At 47.0% G+C, this 19,560-nt stretch overlaps 1 protein-coding gene across 3 annotated transcripts; it reads left to right on the plus strand.

Moving 5' to 3' along the window:
* The first annotated feature begins 5,936 nt into the window (after positions 1 to 5,936).
* Positions 5,937 to 19,082, plus strand: HNMT (histamine N-methyltransferase). 3 transcript variants are annotated; one of them, XM_080599278.1, is made up of 9 exons: positions 5,980 to 6,767; positions 7,325 to 7,539; positions 9,649 to 9,710; positions 11,074 to 11,212; positions 12,645 to 12,697; positions 15,956 to 16,063; positions 16,172 to 16,302; positions 16,895 to 16,988; positions 18,002 to 19,082. In XM_080599278.1, the coding sequence occupies exons 2-9, from the start codon at positions 7,514 to 7,516 to the stop codon at positions 18,355 to 18,357; spliced, it is 969 nt and encodes a 322-aa protein (XP_080455404.1). In that variant the 5' UTR covers positions 5,980 to 6,767; positions 7,325 to 7,513; the 3' UTR covers positions 18,358 to 19,082. The 3 variants fall into 3 exon arrangements, with proteins under 3 accessions (XP_080455403.1, XP_080455404.1, XP_080455405.1); XM_080599277.1 differs by having other exon boundaries at positions 5,937 to 6,767; positions 7,325 to 9,710; XM_080599279.1 differs by lacking the exon at positions 9,649 to 9,710 and having other exon boundaries at positions 6,015 to 6,767.
* Positions 19,083 to 19,560: the final 478 nt, after the last annotated feature.

A 19,560-nucleotide genomic window follows, 5' to 3' on the forward strand; every position in this document is an offset into this window, starting at 1 on the left:
GCTGCTCATTAATTCTGGGAAAGAAGTGTTGTTGTATGGTAAGAAAGAGCACTGCCAAATTACGTGTTTGAGCAGCAGCAGAGGGGACTGTCACCACCTCCAGTGGGATGAGTAAGCTGGGTGGTGATGGGGAGCCATCGGGCAAGAGATGCTGGGTGCTTGAGGCTTTTCTCTATTTGGTTTATCTTCAAGGTGCTCAAACATGGTGTAAAACAGGACATGATTTCCTTACTTTGCTGTTCTAGCAAGGTTTGTAAGAGTTTCCGTACCAGCTTCATCATTGTAATCAAAGTTTCATTCTTTGCATCATATTCTGCTGAGTCAAAATTGCCTGGCCCAGTAAAACACCTGTAAACAATGGTAACTCTACACAGAAATGGTGTTAATCAGTTGTGAAACCTCTGCTGCAACTCCGGAGTGCTACAGGTGCTTTGAGCGCACACATCCTGCACACAAATAACCTCCCTGCGTCACGCCTGTGTCCAAAATGCGAAGTCCACTGCTGAGAAGGTTTGGCAGTGAGGCTTTATGGTATTGTGCCCAATCTGTAAGTAGATGCAAAATCACGGACAGCATTATATCCTGTTTACTCATTTTGAATATATTATTAAGTGTTTATTGGTACCAAAAGGGCATAATTAAATAGCATGCCAGCTGCAGATGAACACTGTATTGATGATAGCTCATGACACAGGAGACGAGTGAATTTTATTAACTTCATCATTTCCAATCCTCAGCATTGTAAAGAACTCAGACATTTTCTATTACAGTTGCAGATCTACCTTAACATCACTAAAGCAATCATAGGCATAAACTGAAAAATAATTAAAGGCCTGGTGACAACTTGATAACACTGGATAATTAAAGTGTTGGTAACAAAACCTGAATTTTAATTTTTCTCATTATACCTGATACTAGAAATTGAGATGGAAAACATCTTCACTATAGGAAAGCTCACCCACGTATGTATTATTTAAGGAGGAGCAGGTGCCAGAGCCGAGCACTGATTTTCCTGAGACGTTTGGTGCTGGTCCTGCCATGCTCTGTCACACCTTCCTGGGTTCTTCCCCACCTCCCAGGTCAGTGGTCATGCCCCTGCTCGGGGAATTAGCTCAAAAACTGCTTGGGGAAAAGGAAATGAGGTTTTGAGGCTGGGTGGGAGAGCAAGGGTATGGATAGGGGGCCAGGACATCATGGCTTGTTGTTGCATCGGTGCCCACAAAGGCAATTTTTGCCTCTAATAAGTATATATGATATTAATAGTTTGACATTGCATCAAAGACATGTTTAATCAACATTGCTGAAGTCTCTAAGCTGTACCATGAGTACAAAGAGCACCAGAGAGTGAGCACAAAAGACCATTTTGGCTCTGGTTGCATGCTTAGTGTTAGGACTGGCAGTGAGTGCCTCTTCAACTTTGTTATCTCTTCCACTTCTGATCCTTTGTACGTTATCTTAATATCCTCTGTATCCTTGCCACCTCATTTGGAAGCTCTTTAAGTCAGTCTTTTCAGTCTTCACTTGAGATTCCAGTGAAAATCAAATTGTAAGTAGCAAACAGAAACAGGAGGAGTTTTGGTAGGACTGGGACATAGGCGATGTCTGGGGAATGGATATCTGTCTGCCTTCCCAAAGAGCAGTAAATCTTGAGATGAAATAAAGCACAAATACCCCAGAAAACACAGACTCTGCTCCCAGAAACCAATAATCCCAGGTAGCAAAAGGGGAGCCATCAGGAGGCAGAGAGGAAAAGAAAAAGTATTTTGCCAGGGGCTTGCAGCTCCTGTGCTGCAGGGATATTCTCCAGGAAGCCTACTCCCACAATTTTAAGTTTCTCAGACATTTCTGTAATTCACACAGTCTCTCCCAAGGAGCTGTGGGGAGCTTGGCCCCAGGAGGAGCAGCGGTTGTTGGGGCGCATCCTGCACATTGCCCATTTTGGGACCACAGCTCTTGCTGTGCCAGAGCCAAGGGCAGGATTAAGGTGCATTAAGGCAGGAGTTTCCACCCAGTTTAGCTGTGCTGCCTCTGCCAGAACCGAGCAGCACAGCGGCAGATTGTAAAGGGACTCAGGGCCCTGCAACTCTATCAGTTTTGATCAATTTTTCAGCCGAGTTAGTAATACACCGGAGAGCGTGTCAACCTGCTTTATGGAGGTCTGCAAGTGCCTACCATGGCTAATCCATAACGCTCAAATGGTTTCCTGGAAAACAGACATTTTGTTGTCACCATGAGGAGACTGCTAAGCAGCGTGGGGGGGAAATACAGAGGAAAACCGTGTGGCTGCTGCAGTCCCTGCCGGAGCTGCAGGTAGCTCCGGGCAGGACTCGCCTGCAGCACCCAAGGGACAGGCTGGGGGCAGCATGGGGCAGTGGGGAGCCCCAAAAAAGCAGCAGCACTTCTCTTTCTCTTTAATGGAACCTAGCAATCAATTTTTAGCAGCTCATGGAGAAGCAATTTGAAACACAAAGCAGTTTCCTCTCCTTCTGCCCCCCAGTTCTGAAATCATGGCTTGCTATGAACTGATGGCTTTATCTGCGTGCTTGAGGCATAGTGAGTGAGAAGGACAGTTCGTCACTTAAATATGCGAATGCTTCTCCCGGTCTTCTAGATTTATCATTCTGATACAAGATTATTTTGCTTTTAGGGTACTTACCAAAGCCTTTTCTCTCAGACTCCCTGTCGGAGCTGATTTTTCAGCCCAAGGCACTCTGACTCCCCTTCCCCTTTCCCTACTCACCAGCCGCTGAAAGCTTTCATGAAATTGCCTTTAAATGAACCCGTGCCTGGACTTCTTTCAAAGCATCCGGGTGATTCCTGAGGTCCCTTCCAACATGAGCTTTTCTATGGTCCCAGGATTCTACGAGTCATCTTTAGGGTGCCCCATCATACCCCAGAGGATGGAAATTAACCATTAAAAACATGCTAGGAGAGCTTTTTCCCATTCACCTGACTCTGGGAGCTGGGAATTAACGAGAGCACCAACATCCCGATGCTGGGTGCTCAGTGCAGCAGCCCAAGGCCAGGGCTGGTGCACGTAGGGGCCCTCGTGCACTGCGTGTCCCCGTATCCCACGTGCCCTACAGACCAGGGCTGACCCTGCCTGTGCCACTGCCAAACCAGTCTTTTTGATCGTGTTTCTCTTCTTATTAATAGGGCAAATGCCAGTCTCACAGGAGGAAAAAATTGCCTGGAGATTTGACTGCTGAGCCTGAGGAAAATCTCCTGACTTTTTTTCCATGGTAAATGTTCCGAACTATGGCCATTTTCAGAGATTACCTCTTTCCTGAGAACCCTTTTTTTTCCCCACTGTGTTCAATATAAAGTACTTTTCCTTTCCACAGCCTATAAAAGAAGGCTAATCCGCAAACTGAAAGCCAAGTCCTTTGCCCTTCCCGGTGCTGAGCCGTGACGCAGAGAAAAATACTCTGCCAGCAGTAATCGCGTCGCAACTGTTGCCTGCGGCCTGCTTTACGCAGGATGGCAAGTCAGCAAGTGATATGGTTCCAAATGACCTCTGTCAGTGCCTAAAAAGAAAAAGCAAAGACCACAGCAGCCCACGTTACTGGGAAAGGCCGCCTCAAGCACTACCAAGGGAGAGCCGAGGGGAAGAGGAAGAGCAGAAAAGTGTCCTTGCATCACCATCTAGTGGCTGCGGGTCGCTGTGTTTGGTAAAATAAATCCAGCGCCCACAGGTCCTTCTGTGGGGACGTTTTCTCCCCTGCCTGTTAATGCCTTGCAACCTGCCAAGTGACGGAGAAGCACATTGCTATACCTGTGTCAGAAATGCCGGGCTGAGACAAAGCTCCTAGATGCGTTGTATTTCTGCGATACAGCTACAAATGCTCCAACTTCCCATAAATGTACCTTATTTTCAGGCTCTCTTGAACCAGAAACCCTGCTCAAGGAGCGTTTCTCAAGGCTCAGTCTCCACGGCCTTACCTTTCGCACAGCTGACTTTGAAGCAGGGCCAAGAGCTCTTCCATTGGCAAGCCTTTACACTTCTGTACACAGGTGTTTGAAAATGCCCTGCTCTGGGGCACTGCATGTCAGATGTGTTGAATCCCGCCGATGAAGTGCGGTGAGCAGGTCCCAGCCCCTTCCCCGGTCTCCAGCTGCTCGGGGCTGGCAGCAGCACAAGTACAGCCGTGGAAATTGAAATTCTGAGCGTATTTTCCCCGTTGAAGACCTGTGAGCTACTGAGGGTAAAAGACACACTTCACCATGACTGTCTCTGCTCTCAGAGATATATTTTTTAAATGCTTTATGGTCTGTAGAGCAAAAGCTGGTCTTCACCTTGAATCAAGTATCCTTTTTGGAGGCGGTCACATTAGACTCCCCCTCTGCCCTCGCCTTAGCTCTATAATTACAGCTACATGAGATATGACCTCTAGTCAAATAGTCTGAAAAAAGGTTTTTTAAAAGCTCTGGAAGAACTGCACCAGCAGCCAGAATTTAATGAAAAGGCAGGAAGGGCTGTGTTAGAAAAAAAATTGATCTCCAGACCTAGAAGCTTCAGTTTTGGGGGAGATAGATTGAAATGAAATGCCACTGGGTTTGTTTTCCTCCAGAAAAGGGGCACTCTCTGGGAGGAGTGCCCTGAGGCTCCCTCTGCAAAAACCAGGGCAGGCACAAGGGTGTCTCCTCTTCCCAGCCAGCATGGGCACATGCTGCTTGTCTCCCAGTACAATGCTCCCTGCCTCTTCTGTAAGCATCACGCAGGTGGTCACCACTGCAGTGCAGGGACCAGGACATGCTGCTGCCGTGTGTTAAAATACGTAATGGGGATTTACCCCATCCAGGCTTTTTTCAGGCAAATGAGAGAAACAATGTAAATTGAGAAGATGTTTTTAATATCCAGAGCAACCAACAGGGGCATTGAGATATGTTTGTGTTTCCTTGAACGAAGAAAATACTGAAACCGAAATCTAACTGTGGTCCTAATCGAGGTTTAAGTCCAGTTCGGGTAGCTCCCACAAATGTAGGTTTTAACTCAGCCAGAACCTGATGGGTTCTTGCCCAAGCTCAGGGCTCTGCACTGCCCCAAGGGCCCAGGTGGATTATGACAATTGCCTCTTACAACCAGTACTTCTTTTGCTTTTTCAGTGTTTATCAGAAGTCATATTCTTTTCCCTAAAGGAAAAAATTTGCATACACGTATAGTGCATTTTAAACTCCAAGATTTGATTCTACCTGGAATCCGTTAAATATTTAATAGGATTAATGTAAAATAAAACTTATTCTGTAATGAGAAATCTTGTTATTAACTACAGAATTGCTAGTTATCTTACTCTGCACCAGATCTTGCCTAATGTAGAATAACACGTGTGCACCTTCACTTAGGAGAATATAAAAACTGCCGGGTTTACCTTAGAAATTTTGTCTAGAAAACAGAAAATGTCTACCTGATGAAAACACTTCCATAAAAAAAAAATGCTAAGGAATAAAAGAGCTCTGCTCATAATAAAATAAAAGCTGCATTTACATGGACCTTAATCAATTGTTCCAAACAGAGTTAAGAGATTTTTAAAAATAGGCTAAAAATACCATGAGGAGCTCTGTAAAAATGCTGAGAGCCTTCCTGACATTCATCATCCTAAAAGCTGATCGCTGCCCAATGTTAGAAGATAAATTCATTGAAATTCCATGTACTCACCAAAGTGAAATTGGCCAGATTATGATTTTTTAAAATCTTCACAGTTCTAAACAATAACAACAACGACAGAATATCAAAAAATCCCAAGTGGGACTGTTTGGGAAGCAAGAGGGCGTAGAAAACTGGGATTTAATTTTTTTTTTTTTTTCTGGGTAGAGCTGTTGCCCAGCACCTGGGCAACATGGAACAGTGCAATCCAGGTGTATGTGCTTGACCTGGAGTGGAACAAAGCACAGATTACATAAACCCCATTTTCTAACAGCGGTCAGCCCCAAACTGAATCCACAAGCTGCAAGGGCACCAGGAGCAGGCACCTGAGGCACATGTGCCCAAACCGCGCTCCCTGCATCCCCAGCCGCCTGTCCCATTGTGTCCCAATTGAATCTGAAGCTGCAGCTCGGAGGTGGGGTGAGTCCCTGGTGCATCCCACCTCAGGCCAGTGGCTCGACAAGCCGTGCCGTGAGCCCAAACCCAGCCTGGGCAACGTCGTGTCAAACCAGTCGTGGATTTCCAAGTAACCAAATGCAGTTATGTGGAGGCACAGGTCTGGGGCTTGTCTCCACAGGCTGATGGAGAAGGGGACATTGAAGGGGCAAGGCACACTGTGGGTAATATCAAATCCTAAGGAACAGTGGCTGACCTGTTCCTGAAGGGCCAGCAGCCCCCACACTGGCTGCAGCCTGTAGGGAAACAGTGCTGCTTTGTTTTGCCAGCAGGCCAGCCTTAGCTTCAGTCATCATCCCACTGCAACCCCCCGGAGTCCAAACCCCAACCTTTCTACTTGCACGAAACACACAGTTCAGCACGGATTTAGTCAGCGGCTTGCCAAAACACCCAAAAGCACAGCGTGCCAAGGGTCCAGCCCCCGGAGCTGTGGCTCCTCTGAGGGCTGGCGGCACAGCAGGGCTGTGCACAAGGCGCCCTTGTCCCTTGTGCCGTGGAACAAAGGCCGCTGCTGTGTGCTAATGCCGGCGGCTCGGCGGCGGGCAGGGGGGCGATGGGGCGGGCAAGGGGCGGATTAGCCTCCAGTGAGCCCACACGGAGCTTTCCGAGCACCCTGCAGCTCCCAGACGCTGGAGGTTTCCCCACAGTTCACTGTTGCTTCAGGAAGGTAAGGCTGCGCGGTGCCCGGCCTGCTGAGCGCTGCGCCTTGGGGTGGGGCACGCAGGGCTTTTGGGGTGAACGCTGAGAAAGGGAGCAGGATTTATGTGCCTTCTGCCATTAGCTCAGGGAGAGGATCTAACTGCTGTGGTTTAACAAGCCAGGCAGGAGCAGGCTGTGCTTGCTGGCCCCCGGCCACCCAGCATCCCCTCCCCATGTCCCCATGTCCCCGCTCCTTCCCTGTGCCCCCTCTCTGGGGATGGCGGTGGGAGGCACTGCAGGGCTGGGGCAGCCAGCACGAAGGAGAAGCAGAGTTCAAAGCAAATTAAAAAGTGCATAAAACAGCCCCCGGGTCTGCCTGGTGGTGGCTGATGTCCCTCATCCACTTCCACTGGAGTTGTAAAGGCCTCAATCTGTCCCTTTTTTCCCCCTTAAAAACAGCACGGCTCCTTGCCAAAGCGTTTCCCCTGTCGTCCCCTGTGAGAGAGGACGGCTCTGGGGACGTCACCGCTCGCACGGGGCTCGGGTTTCCCGTTTTCACTCAAGTGACGCTGTCTGTCCCGACAGGTGCCGGCAAGAGGCCACCGCCAACGTCCCCGCGGGCTGAGCGAGCGGCTGGCGCAGAGCAGGACACCGGTGGCAATGCTCACCTAGGAGCCTCGCTGGCCTCCACCCGCACCTGGGCACCCACACACGGTGCTGCCACCACACACACGCAGCCAGGTGGAGGGGAGACCCCCAACTCCAGCCCCAGCCATGGAGCCGGCCCCCGAGATGAAGAGGTACGTGGGTTTGGGAAGGGCGTCCCCGTGCAACATGGGGACGCATGTGATTTGGGAATGAAAGTACGTGTGCCCCTGCCCTGGGAGGGATGGTGGATTTGTGGAGAGATTCTCTGTGTTTAGTGGTGATGGAATTAGAGAGATTCTGGGCTCGTGGTTTGGGGTTTCAGTCAGCCTCCAGGGAGGCAGGAGCAGGAGGCTCCCTGTGCCTCTGCCCACGCTGCTGCCAGGGGGAGCCTTTGGCTGCCGTGCTCAGTGCTCCCAGTGGGTTTCGGAGTCCTGGACTAGCTGTGGGATGGGCAGCTCCAGCCCAAATTGTTACGGTCAAGTCTATTTTTAATCTGGATGTTAGAGAATGTCCATTTATTCCCAGTGATAAGTAAGCCTGTTCCACCTTCCCAGCAACAAGAATTAAGCAGTTTTAGAAACCCTGCCCGGGGAGAAACACCAAAAACCTCAGTGGAAGAATTAACTTGGCATCATCCTTCTTGGTGAATACTTGTGCTGCACAGTCTGTCCGGGCCACCTGGCAGGTCTCCTGGGATGGCTGGAAACATTTGACCGGTCAGAAATGGAATACGTGTCCCCGGACCATCTCTGTGCAGGGGGTACCATGCCACCTCTCAGCATTTTAGTGGGAGATTTATTCTGAAAACCATCTTGCTTGGTTATGCCAGCAGGGAGGGCAAAATAGTCCTCTCTTTTGACAGGCAGAGACGGATGAGGTCAGAGGGTCGAGTGGAAATTTGAGGGACTGGCCTGCAGCCAAGCTGGAGCTCATGGAGGGAGGCTGAGTTCAGGCTCATTACTGCTGAACTTTTGCAGGGCCTTTTCTGGGAGATTTGAGATCAAGATGGTAGAACTGAGACCCTTGATCTGCCTCATGGGAGTCAGGGGAGCTCTTTCTACAGGATTTTGGCCATGAACTCATGAAATGGACCGTTCTTGAAGGAACCTGGCACTGCCCCAGCATCTCCAAGTATTCTGGGACACCTTAGTCTCTTCTTTCCTTCATTCACCAAAGCAGTGCATTATTTCCACACGCGCCCATTTCCATGCTACCTGCTAGCACAGTCATTGTGTATTTGTGATTCAAAGCCTCCACTACAAGACTCCCATTTTTCTTTTCCACCCCCTGGCTTGTTTCCTATTCATGTGAGAGCTTTTCCCTGGCAGAGGGGAGTTGAGGGCTGCTTACAGCTTTTGCAGACTGTTTGTCATGAAGCATTTTGTAATGACAAAGCTTTGGGAGCAGCAATATGGCTAAACCAAGGTTACACAGGAATATCACTCCTAAATCTTGTTGCGCTTCTCCATATTGAAATGCAGTTAAGTAGAAGATGACTTTGCATAGGTAGCTTTATGCTAAAACTTTCTTTGTAGAAATGAGGTCTTCAATTTCATTTCATACTTCCTGAAATGGTATCTCATCCCTGTTTCATAGATGTAGCACATTATCATAGGAAAATGAAGATGTGACTTCATTGCTGGAAATCTTCACACATAAAAAAAAAAAAAAACCACCAAAAAACCTATTTTAAGAATGAAAACATTACCTGAATGAAAATAGCAATGGTACAATGACTTCTTTGCCTTTTGCCCTTTGAATCCTATGTCTTCTAATATTCACCCAAGTAACATTTGCATCCAAGAAAAACTGAAGTTAAAAAACAAAAGCAAAACAAACACTGAAACATTGGGCCAATCAATTCACTTCAGATGCTGAAGCTCACTATAGCCTTTTCCTAATTTCACTGTTATTTCTTCTACTCCGTTCATGATTAAAGGCTTCACAGAGTGTGTAATATCAGTTAATCTAATGCCTTCCACTGTATTGACTGGTTAATGATTCTTCAGAGGGAGAAAAAGCTTCCACGGCACATCTCAGACAAGCAGTGGTGCAGGTGGCCACTCCATCGGTGACACTTCTGGGTGATCAGCTAACCAAGAAGTTCTGACTTTATTGTACTAAAAGAACACAAACACTATTGATTATTGAGCAAGGACAATTTGTCCTGGAGTATCTTCCTTTTGTTCTGCATTTTCAATGCAGCTACATAAAAGCGTACAGGTTCTTCAAATAACCGAAGTGCTATACTTTCCTTACAGGAATAGGTTCCCCAGCATGAACTTTGAAGCAGAGATTCTGGCAGCTCCACACGATAATTCAGGTATTTGGGAGAAAAATCAAAAAAACAAAAAGGAGATTAAAGTAAACTACCCACTCCACTTGCTATCACTACAAATATATCTTGTTTTGGAAACAGAGTTGGAAGTTGTTAAAAAACCAAACAAGCAAACAAAAAAACAGGATACTACACTGAATACTGTTCAGGGGAAGTCCGATATATACTAGGGTATAGTTCAAAGTGCTGAGGTTAGATATTGATACCTTTTCCTCCAATAGGGCTATACATTGGATCACCATTCATACCTTGCAGAAAAACAGCAGCCAGGGACATGTGATTTTGGAAAGAGCATAGGTGTCCAGTTAAGATTGCACAGTCCTGTATGACACACACAAAGTTTTTTTATCAATAGCAACTAAAAGCAGAATTTCAATAAGCAACTCCTCAAAAGGCAAAAATGAGGATGAAGATGCTCTGCTGAATCCTGTCCTGTCCTTCATTCTCATTTTGTTTAGGAGGAGAAGCTGTTTTTTTGTGCTTTTTTTTTTGTTTGTTTTGTTTTTCTTTCTAAACACTACCTTTTTAACGCCAATCTCAGATGTTGAGGCTGGCACTACCACTGCATCCCTACCGTCATTAGGATGAGACAGCAAGAAAGTGTGTTTTTGCGATAACTGCCTCCATCTTCTTGAGTTGCCCTGGGCCTTTGTTCAGAGCTGCAAATCCTAGTCTTGGTGGCCTGCACTTCAGCATGAGCCCATTCAGCTGAAATGCTTTTGCTGCCATCTGCCCTCATGGCCATGAGCTGAAACTTCCAGCAGGGAATTCACTTACCCAGCAGAGCACTGCTGTCCCACGCCAACGAGAGTCGGAAATGAGGCGCATGGCGTTAACTATTTTTGCTTCAGCTGCAGGTGTGCGTTTTTGTGTTGCATCACCCCAATAGCAAGGGTGCCAGCAGCTGGCGGTTTCATTTACGCTGTCCAGTATGTGCAAGAGCCACAGCCCTTCCAGGTCTGGACCTGCTGAGCCTTCTCGTTCTTTGCCTTTAGTACTTCAGTCACTTCCTTTTCTGCAAATCAAGTCGTATCCAGCTAAGCATCTTCAGGAAATAATGGGGCCATTTCCTCAGGGCAACCTGCGGTACTGATGGTGACTTAACAAATATACTGGTGTCAAAGGGCATCAAAGAATATTTTTCACACCTTTAGTGTCAACACACAGAAAGTTTTTGTGTGAGCCCGCTTGCATGGATGGCTCCTGGGCTCCGTGTCCTCTGTCTTCCCGAATCTCTGGCTTCTGTTGGGTTGGGCTGGGTTTGGTTTGGTTCCTTCCACAAGGTAAGTGCTTCGATCCTTTATTTGCCTGGAAGTCACTAACACACAATTCATATTTGTTTCTCAAGAGCTATATGTGGTCCCCTCCATGAGAAGTCTCACGGCTGAGGAGTATGTAGAGGCCTTTAAGTCATTTTTGGATCATTCAACGGAGCACCAGTGCATGGATGAGTTCAACAAGGAAGAAATGCCTCGCATCATGGCAGGGTAAGGAGCGCGTCCTCTGAGGTGTGAAAGCCATCTGTTATCTGGGGAGGGCAACCTGTGCATGAGGGTCAGCAAACATGTTTAAGGGTTTTCTGGGGCGTGAATGAACTTTTAATGCTTTTCAGTTTTAAGTCCCTTAATAGTGGTCTTTAGGATATTCTGTTTAATGTCTCAAGTATACATGCAATTTCAATTAATATATTGTGTTGCTTCTCAGCTTATGTTAGGGAAAGAATCAAGACCTTATTTTCATGTCCATCTGCTTTCATTAGCTGATTTTCAAAGGATTAACGATTTTTGGATTTTTTTCTCCCCCTCCTTTTTTTTTTCTTCAAAAGAAAGCTCCCTCTTGTGCTCTATGCCTGCTTTTGGGACTTCATCACACATCAGTCCAAACAGAAACACATCTCTAATTCTGTTCTAGTGACTAATTCTTGCTTTTCTCAATCCCCTAAGACCTCCTTATTTCTATCCTAAGTCGATTTGCATTGCTTAAGTACCAAATGATAATCAGTTTTGTGAAGTACTGATGTAACATATTAAGCCTGTGTGACTGCAGATAGTTTCAGAACAGGCTAGATCCAAACCACAAGAAAAGTCTTTCAAGTCTGGATAATTTTTGGATGTTGTAGAAACTGTATTCTCCTTTGAGAAAAGCACTTAGGCAGGTAACTTCAGATGCTTGTATCTATATCTGTCTGTCTGCCTAACTATCTATCTAAAGTAATAGAAGCAATAATAAAGAAAGAAATTATTTGGGGAAAATTGAAACGCAGCATTTTTTTATGTGAGTTTTAAACAATTCTGTTTGCTGGACCAATTCAAAACATTGCAGCTTAGTAGGATTCTAATCTGGGGTTCTAATTCTGGGTTCTAATTCTGGGATTCTAATCTTCAAAAATATTGAAGATTCTGACCTTTGCTCCCAATTTCAAACCAAGGTGAATATTGAAAAGAGAATATTTACAGTTATCTGGATAGCCCAACTTTTGATTTTTTTCTGAGCATTTATAGCCAATGTCAGAAAACCAGACTTGTCTCCTGAGGACAAAGAGGTTTGCCCCGGCTCACCTTGTCCCCGCAGCCCTGGCCAAGCACAGCCTCACTCCCTGCAAAGCGAACCCCAGGCCCAGGTTTTCTCGAGGCTGTTTTGCATGGTGCCAGCCACAGCTTGAAGAAAACTCTGGCAAGGAAAGAGAAACACTATACCCTGCTGCCTACTGTACTTTTAAATATGAGCCTGCTTACACAGGGCCAGATCCTGCTAAGAAATAAGTTATAGCTGGTCTCCACAGGGATGCTCGAATTTTCATCTCAATTCATGTGACTCATTTCAGTAAAATTCCTGGGCCAATGTGGCATCCAAGATATTAGAATTAAAACAGAGTTGTGTGACACAGTGTGGTTGAGTAACGTGTACTTGTAATTTCAGTCTCGGCAATGGAAAATCGATGATAAATGTTCTGGGCGTGGGGAGCGGCACAGGTAAGGAGCTGAACAGCACAGCTGATGCTGGGGGATGGGGGTCCTGGGGGTAAGGGAAAGCTCTACCCAGGTTCTGGGCAATGGGGAGAATTACTCAAGCATTAATAACAGTATTCCTCATGGAAATACCTTCCTCTTGATGATTCTCTCCTGACTATGTATGTCTAAAAGCAAGGAGTCCTCCAGGTTAGGTAGGAGAACACCATCAAACCTCATCGGAAGGAATTACAGACACCTGGGGTTTGTTCCACCCAAAGGTCCTGTCTTAGGGTCTCCCACCCAAAGGCACCTCCCATTGTGCATTGCCTTCAGGGTCTGCAGAGGTGAAAGCTGGGCTTTGTTTGGCTGCAGGTGGTGCTCAACCAGCGGAGATGAACAGGGGCTGGCCACAACCATTACCACGGGGCCTCATCAGCTTCTTCAAGATGTGCTTCTTTGTTATTATTGTTTTTATCTGGTGATAAGAGGGGTTTAACTGCGAATGGTATTTACTCCCCCTCCCACAGAGAAGAAAAGTCTTTTGGCAGAAATAACCATAAAGCTGTTGTAAATGCATTTTTTTGGAAAAAAAAATGCAGCTTTGCTCCTAGGGAAACCGGGAGAAAATACAAAATAGAGAAAAGAAGTAGCAGGTTGATTTGTCAGAGTTTGATTTTGCTTTAGAAAGTATTTTCAACTGAATTATAAGTGTTAATACTTCCTACTGAAAGATTTTTTCTCACTTGTTTTGATTGTTTTCCTGAGTAAGAAGAAAATAGCAGTGATTGTTTTCTCCAGCTGGGAATATGTTGGAGCATATAAGAGAGTGAGGAGGAAGAAATCATTCAGTTCTCAATTACGCTCTGTTCTCATTAAGTAATATAAAACCGAAATTCTGTTTGACTCCAAGAAAGCACAAGGGAAAGGCGAACCCTTTACACTGCCCTCATTTTCCCTTATTTCCTCTTCAGAAGAAGTTTCAATGGGAAAGAAAAGCCCTAAGGCAGGCTGGCAGGGGCACGGGCTCGCACCCTGCAGCGTGCCGAGGTTGCCTGAGCCGAACTTGTGCGTGCTGCACGGGAGTGAGCCAGCGTGGCACCGAGCGAAAGGTCATGTGTGATCCCTGACCTTCTCAGGCTTGGACTCCAGTTTCACGCGGCTGAAATCAGTTTTGTCGACTGAACTATTAAAGGCGAATGTGACCCGCTCCGCATCCTGAAAGGCTGCTGCTTGGTCCTGGCCACGCTTGCTCATTCAGCCCTTGTTCCCCGCGGCTGGTGCAAGCACCTTGGCTGTCAGCTCTCGGCGAGTGACCGGCTGGGCTGCGGCTGCAGTGGGGCTGCCACATTTCGGCAGTGCCCTGATGTGGTTCGTTGCTCTTGGCTTCCCCAGTTTTCTGCAGGAGGCACATGAGCCTGTGGATGGGGAAACCTGAGCAGCGTCAAATGGTGAGTCCCCAGGGACCATCTTTGCATTTTATTGCACCTTCTGAGCCCTCTCTCTCTTTTTATTTTTATTTTATTTTTTTTTTTGGGGGGTGGAGGGAGAGATCTTGGGAATATCCTGTTTGACCTCACAGAGCATGTGAAATGGTTGTCTTATCCACAGACTCTCAAGGTGTCTGCATCTTTTCTCTAAATTCAAGCCAGCAGCTCCCACCTGCCTCTACCAACAAAAGCATTCAACCTGTAGGAAGGCGGTGACCATGCAAAGCAAGAAAATGAAAAAAAAAAGATTTTTATGTAACCATTCGTTCAAGGAAGATCCCTGTAGCAAGTGGTTGAATCAATTTACAGTCCTAAATGCCAGCTGGCAGTGCCTTGGGCTGGGGAGCACCAGCAATTAGCAGTTCCCAAATGTGGGCTCCTCACACAGAGCATTGCTGCCCCATGCCCTGGAGCCTCTGGTGGTGGCAGAAGTGTATTTCAGCAGCAAAAGGGTATTTTAAAAGTGATTTTGTTTTGTTTTGTTTTGTTGTTTTTTTTCTAAAACTCTGTAAAGTTCCCTAATCCAGTCTTTGAATTAGCAGGTGATAATGCCCTTGCCCGTGCATCAGCAAAAACACACAGTAAAATACAGAGTTTCAGAGCAGGAACTCCTCTGCTCCAGCTCACCCGTAACACCAGTGCCAGCAACGAAACTGCCTTCAATGGATGCAGCCTCAGCCTCTTTCCTTGTGCCTCTGGCCAGCCCTGCACTGCCACTGCCACATGTTTCAGGGGTGCTGGGTACCTTTCTCCAATTTCAAAAGACACGTCCTTCCTTGGATGTCAGTGCAGTGCCGGCATGGCTGGTATTTCCCTCCCTGAATTCTGTTTAATGTAACACCTGTCAAAGATGACAGCTTTCCTCATAGCATGTCCATCCATTAAAAGGCTAGAGAAGATGCAGTATCTCATGTCAAGCCCTCTGTGTGTGACATTTTCGTGGGCAGGACTATTTTTAGGCCCCGCCATCAGCTACAGACAGGATCCTCGCAGAGATCCACTGAAGGCTGTCACCTCTGTTTATTTCCATAGTCCCAGACAAACCAGATGGACTTTGTACACTTGGTGCATCACAGCCCTTCTGACAGAGAACAAGGGTGACCTGCATCACCTCGAAAGGGGCTGAGTATTTTCTAGGACAGAAAGACAGACTGAGGCTTGCTCCCCCAGAGCTCAGACTGTGACAGAGGAGCACCAACAGCTCCAAATGCAGGGCACCTACATGATGCTCAAGCCACAGATCAGTGAATATTTGCAGCTCGAAGGTAACAACTGGGTAATGGGTTCCTAGAGCTGGGACCATGTGGCCTGGCTCCAGAGAGGACAGACCTTTAGCAGACCCCCAGGTCTCCAAGCAGTGTCACACCTGAGGCAAGGCAGCTGCCATCTCCCTGGGGCAGTGCCAATGGCAAAGCTGCACAGCCGTGCCAAATCCCTCCCTGCCTTCGTGCTAACTTTGTGTTTTTCTTGAAAACTAATGATTCCTTTTTTTTTTTTTTTAAACATTGATCTTCGATTATTTCAACCTGTTTCTCCCATGACCCAGAGTATTGCCATTAGTAGGTTTCTGCTCAGTTGCTTATTTCTTCCTTGTTTTTAGCCTTATCTCTAAGTATATGTTAACTTGAGCAGTTAGACATCGAGATAAGGCTGTTACTGTCTGAGATGCCAACATGCAAGGTAGAAAGTGCCTCACTTCTGCTTTGGGGATTTCCGAGCAGCAGGTGCACTGGCATCCTTTCATCACCATTCGAGTGTTTTTTTAAATAATGAATTTGTGTTTATTGAATAGGTGAACAGGATTTGAAAATGATCAGGATCCTGCAGGCTGCACATCCAGGGGTCCTTATTAACAACGAAATTGTAGAGCCCAACCCACAGCATGTGGCTGCTTACAAAGGTGAGGCTCTTTGGGCCACCTCCACTGCCTGGAGTACAGCCAGAACCGTTGATTTGTATGATGATTTGTTCTGCTGTTGTGATTTTTTTTCTTCTACTTTTTAAACAGAGCTGGTTAATCAAGCTCCAGATCTGCAGGGTGTCTCCTTTATTTGGCACCAGCTCACTTCTTCGGAGTATGAACAACAGGTGAAAGAGAAATGCATAAACAAGAAATTTGACTTCATACATATGATTCAGGTAAGGAAGTATTTTTTTAATATAGGAGTATTACATTTCAACACTACCTTCTGCTGGATGTTGGGGGGACCGGGGATGAACACAGTTCTCCAGCAAGCAATAGCTTCTGCAGCAGCTGTACAAATACTAAACCTCATTCCTGATCCACCCAGGTTTTGGTCTCTGGTTTTCACTGGTTTAACTGTATGGTGGGTGATAAAACAGGACTGTCGGACAGACGCATAAAACATCACACAGAGACCAACAATTATGCTTTGCCACTTCAAAAAGCTGGAGTTTTTTGACCTAATCAGAATAATTTGGATGGCATTGAATGGAAATATTAGTGAACATCTGTATCTGTATCTGCACTCTCACACAGGGGCCTCGGCCGTGGGAAGTCAGCAAAAATAGTGAAGAACTTGCCTAAAAACTGATTAAAGGGATGCACACATCTTGCAGCCACAACACTGCTGGGCCTGAAGGGCGGCGCTGGGAGGGCAGCGACTGGGAAGTCGTGTAAAGCACCAGCTCTATAGAGAGGGCCTAAACCCTTGCAGGGCTCTTGCACCACGCAGGAGGAGTAATGGCTGCATGCAACTCTCCCTTCCAGATGCTGTACCGTGTGGAAGATATTCCTAATACCATCAAGTTTTTCCACAGCTGCCTCGACCACCAGGGTAAACTCCTGATCATAATTTTGTCAGGTAAGAGGGGCATCTCATTTTTGGCATCATTGCTGGTGTTTTGAAGGGCTATCGAGTATGAGAGCTACCAGTAATTGCCTCAGGATTTCAGTAGCAGTAATTGCATCACAATTAAACAAAACAAACATTGTATTATATAGGGAGCATGCAACCATGGGCTTAGTCTCTTGGACCCCGATGTCTGATGAGACTACAGATGTAACCTGTGTGCTCTTGCTTCCCTGCATGAAAAGTAGATGAATGACTCCATACCTCGCAGAGGCCTCCTGCCATGAAATTACTGGCTAGAGAGAAGTGTGGCTACTCCTGGAGGAAAGCCAGTCCTTGTTCATGGTGAAATGAGCACCATGCAAAGACAGCCTGAACTCTGGGGCACTTTGCACAGCGATGGCTAAAAACCCAGCAGGACAAGGGGAGCTGCCCAGAGCTGTGGGCTTTGAAAAAGAGGCACTTTTAAACTCATCATACTTATTTAAAAGAAAAAAAAAAGTGTTTTTTCCAATGTGCCATTCATGAGTTCCCAGCTCATGGCATAGTGGACAAAACACAATTCCCCATGTTCGACATTAAACCTCCCTCCAGCACTGCTGGGGGGCTGTTTCTCTTGCTATCTGGGACAGACTTTTTCATGTATATGCTTTTGGATGTTAAAAATGAGGTTCAGTGCATAAAAACGCCTGCAGCATTCTATCAAAGGGGCACTTAAGGAGTAACATGCATGTGCAGGCTCTGTGCACTGATATAGCTGTGTGCACTCCCTGCTCCAGACAAACCCAATGCTGGTAATGGTCACCTGGGAGTTTCACTGAAACAGGAGAGTTTTGGAGGGAGGGATGCAGGTGGTCGTGGTTTTGCCTATCTTTACGAGTGGACTCTGGTGAGGGGAAAGCCCTTCTACTGCTCCTGGCAAGGTCCGTGCCAGCGGCAAGCATTTCAGCCCCATTCAGTCACTGCACTGGCTGGTGTTGGGCTGCCTTGGCGTTGTAGGACTGACCTCTCCTCCCGCCCTGCAGACAGCAGCGGGTGGGCCAGCTTGTGGAAGAAGTACAGGCACTGCTTGCCTTCAACTGACAGCGGCCACTACATCACCTCCGATGGCATCACGGCTGTTTTGAGGAGGCTCGGCATCCAGTACCGCGTCCATGAGTTCCCGTCGGGCTGGGATATCACCGAGTGCTTTGTCGAGGGGGACCCGGCCGGCGGCCAAATGATGGATTTCCTGACGGGGACGAAAAACTTCCTGGGCACGGCCCCACCGGCTCTGCGGAGGCATCTGCAAGAGGCTCTCTGTCAGCCCGAATGCAGCAGCAAGAAGGACGGGAGGGTCATTTTCTGCAACAACCTGAGTATGATCGTAGTTGAATCCTAGAGTCCGGACCAACTGCAGAGGCCAAGTCGGGGCAGTGTGGGGCGAGGTGGTTGTAGAGGGGCATGCAGGAAAATGGGGCACAGCCTCCTGTTCCCAGTCTGGAGCAGCCTGCGACATCAAGGATGAGCTCTTTGTCCCATTGAGGTCAACAGGGCCAAGTTTTCACCCTGGAAATCTAGTCCAACCTCAGGAGAACATGTTCCAGAAAGTAAAGAGCTGCATCTCACTAAAAGCCGGCGTGGAAGGTGTTTTCTTTAATGGTATGCATCCTCTCTCAACTGGATTTCCAGTTTTCCATACAGATGGCATGTTTACATACCTAAAGACATGTCCATACGACTAGGTGCCGGGAGAAGGCTGCAGCCCCCATGCCAGCTGCATACACACCTGTTTCTTCCAACTGCACCTGGACAAAACCACCAAGGTGTCCCTGCTGCTTTGCCCCAAACATGTGCCTCAGTGCACCCTGACTGGAGCTGCTCGCTGCTCTGCACTAGGCTATTTCAATTATTATTATTTTTTAAATCAGCATAGCTATTTACTACCCTGAACATCTCAGCATCTCGCAATATAGACACGTCTTAAAAGATTTTCCACCTTTTTGTTTGGAGAATTTCTGGATTACAGGATAGTACTTGCCCAGTACTCTTTCAGGCAGGTTTTAATTTTGTTACTTTCTTACTACTGTTTTTCTCCATATAAAATAAAAGCCACTTTAAACCAAAGAATGTCACATCTTGCTCTGTTTATGTGGGCTTACAGAAAATGAAGAGAGAAGAGGTTGTTTAGTTAAAAAATGGAAAAATGCAAAGTACCATTTTATGGAAACACCAAGTGCTTCTGTAAGTGAGAAAGGTGACCCTGAGGATGTGGAAGAGCCGAGCTGAGCTGCAGCTCACCCTCGTGTTTCCACAGCCTGGCCCCTGCCCTGAGCCTGCCCATAAGGATGACTGCAGCACAGCACCTACATTACTTAAATACAATGCATGGGCTTCAGATGGTCATGCAGGTAAGTTGAGACTACTTCTGCATGGTTCTGAGACTTTCAGAGGGCTGAAGGAGGTGCTGCCACGGCAGCTGGATGGAAAGGGAGACCTCACTCTGCATTTTGGGCCATGGTGCTGGGCAGACTTTGGGCTAGGCACAAGGGCAGAAGGGGCCCACGGTCCTGCCGGCCCCTTTGCAAATATCTGTCAGTGCAGG

This window comes from Anser brachyrhynchus (genome assembly GCF_964034855.1).
Source record: "Anser brachyrhynchus genome assembly, chromosome: 7".
NCBI lineage: Eukaryota > Metazoa > Chordata > Aves > Anseriformes > Anatidae > Anser > Anser brachyrhynchus.

Bases quoted from the DNA above. Each gene is read 5' to 3' on its own strand.
- HNMT (XM_080599277.1), top strand. From the start codon at position 9,587: ATGCAGCTACATAAAAGCGTACAGGTTCTTCAAATAACCGAAGTGCTA. The intron at 9,711-11,073 runs GTATTTGGGAGA...TTGTTTCTCAAG, and splicing joins AGCTCCACACGATAATTCAG to AGCTATATGTGGTCCCCTCC. The intron at 11,213-12,644 runs GTAAGGAGCGCG...TTGTAATTTCAG, and splicing joins ATGCCTCGCATCATGGCAGG to TCTCGGCAATGGAAAATCGA.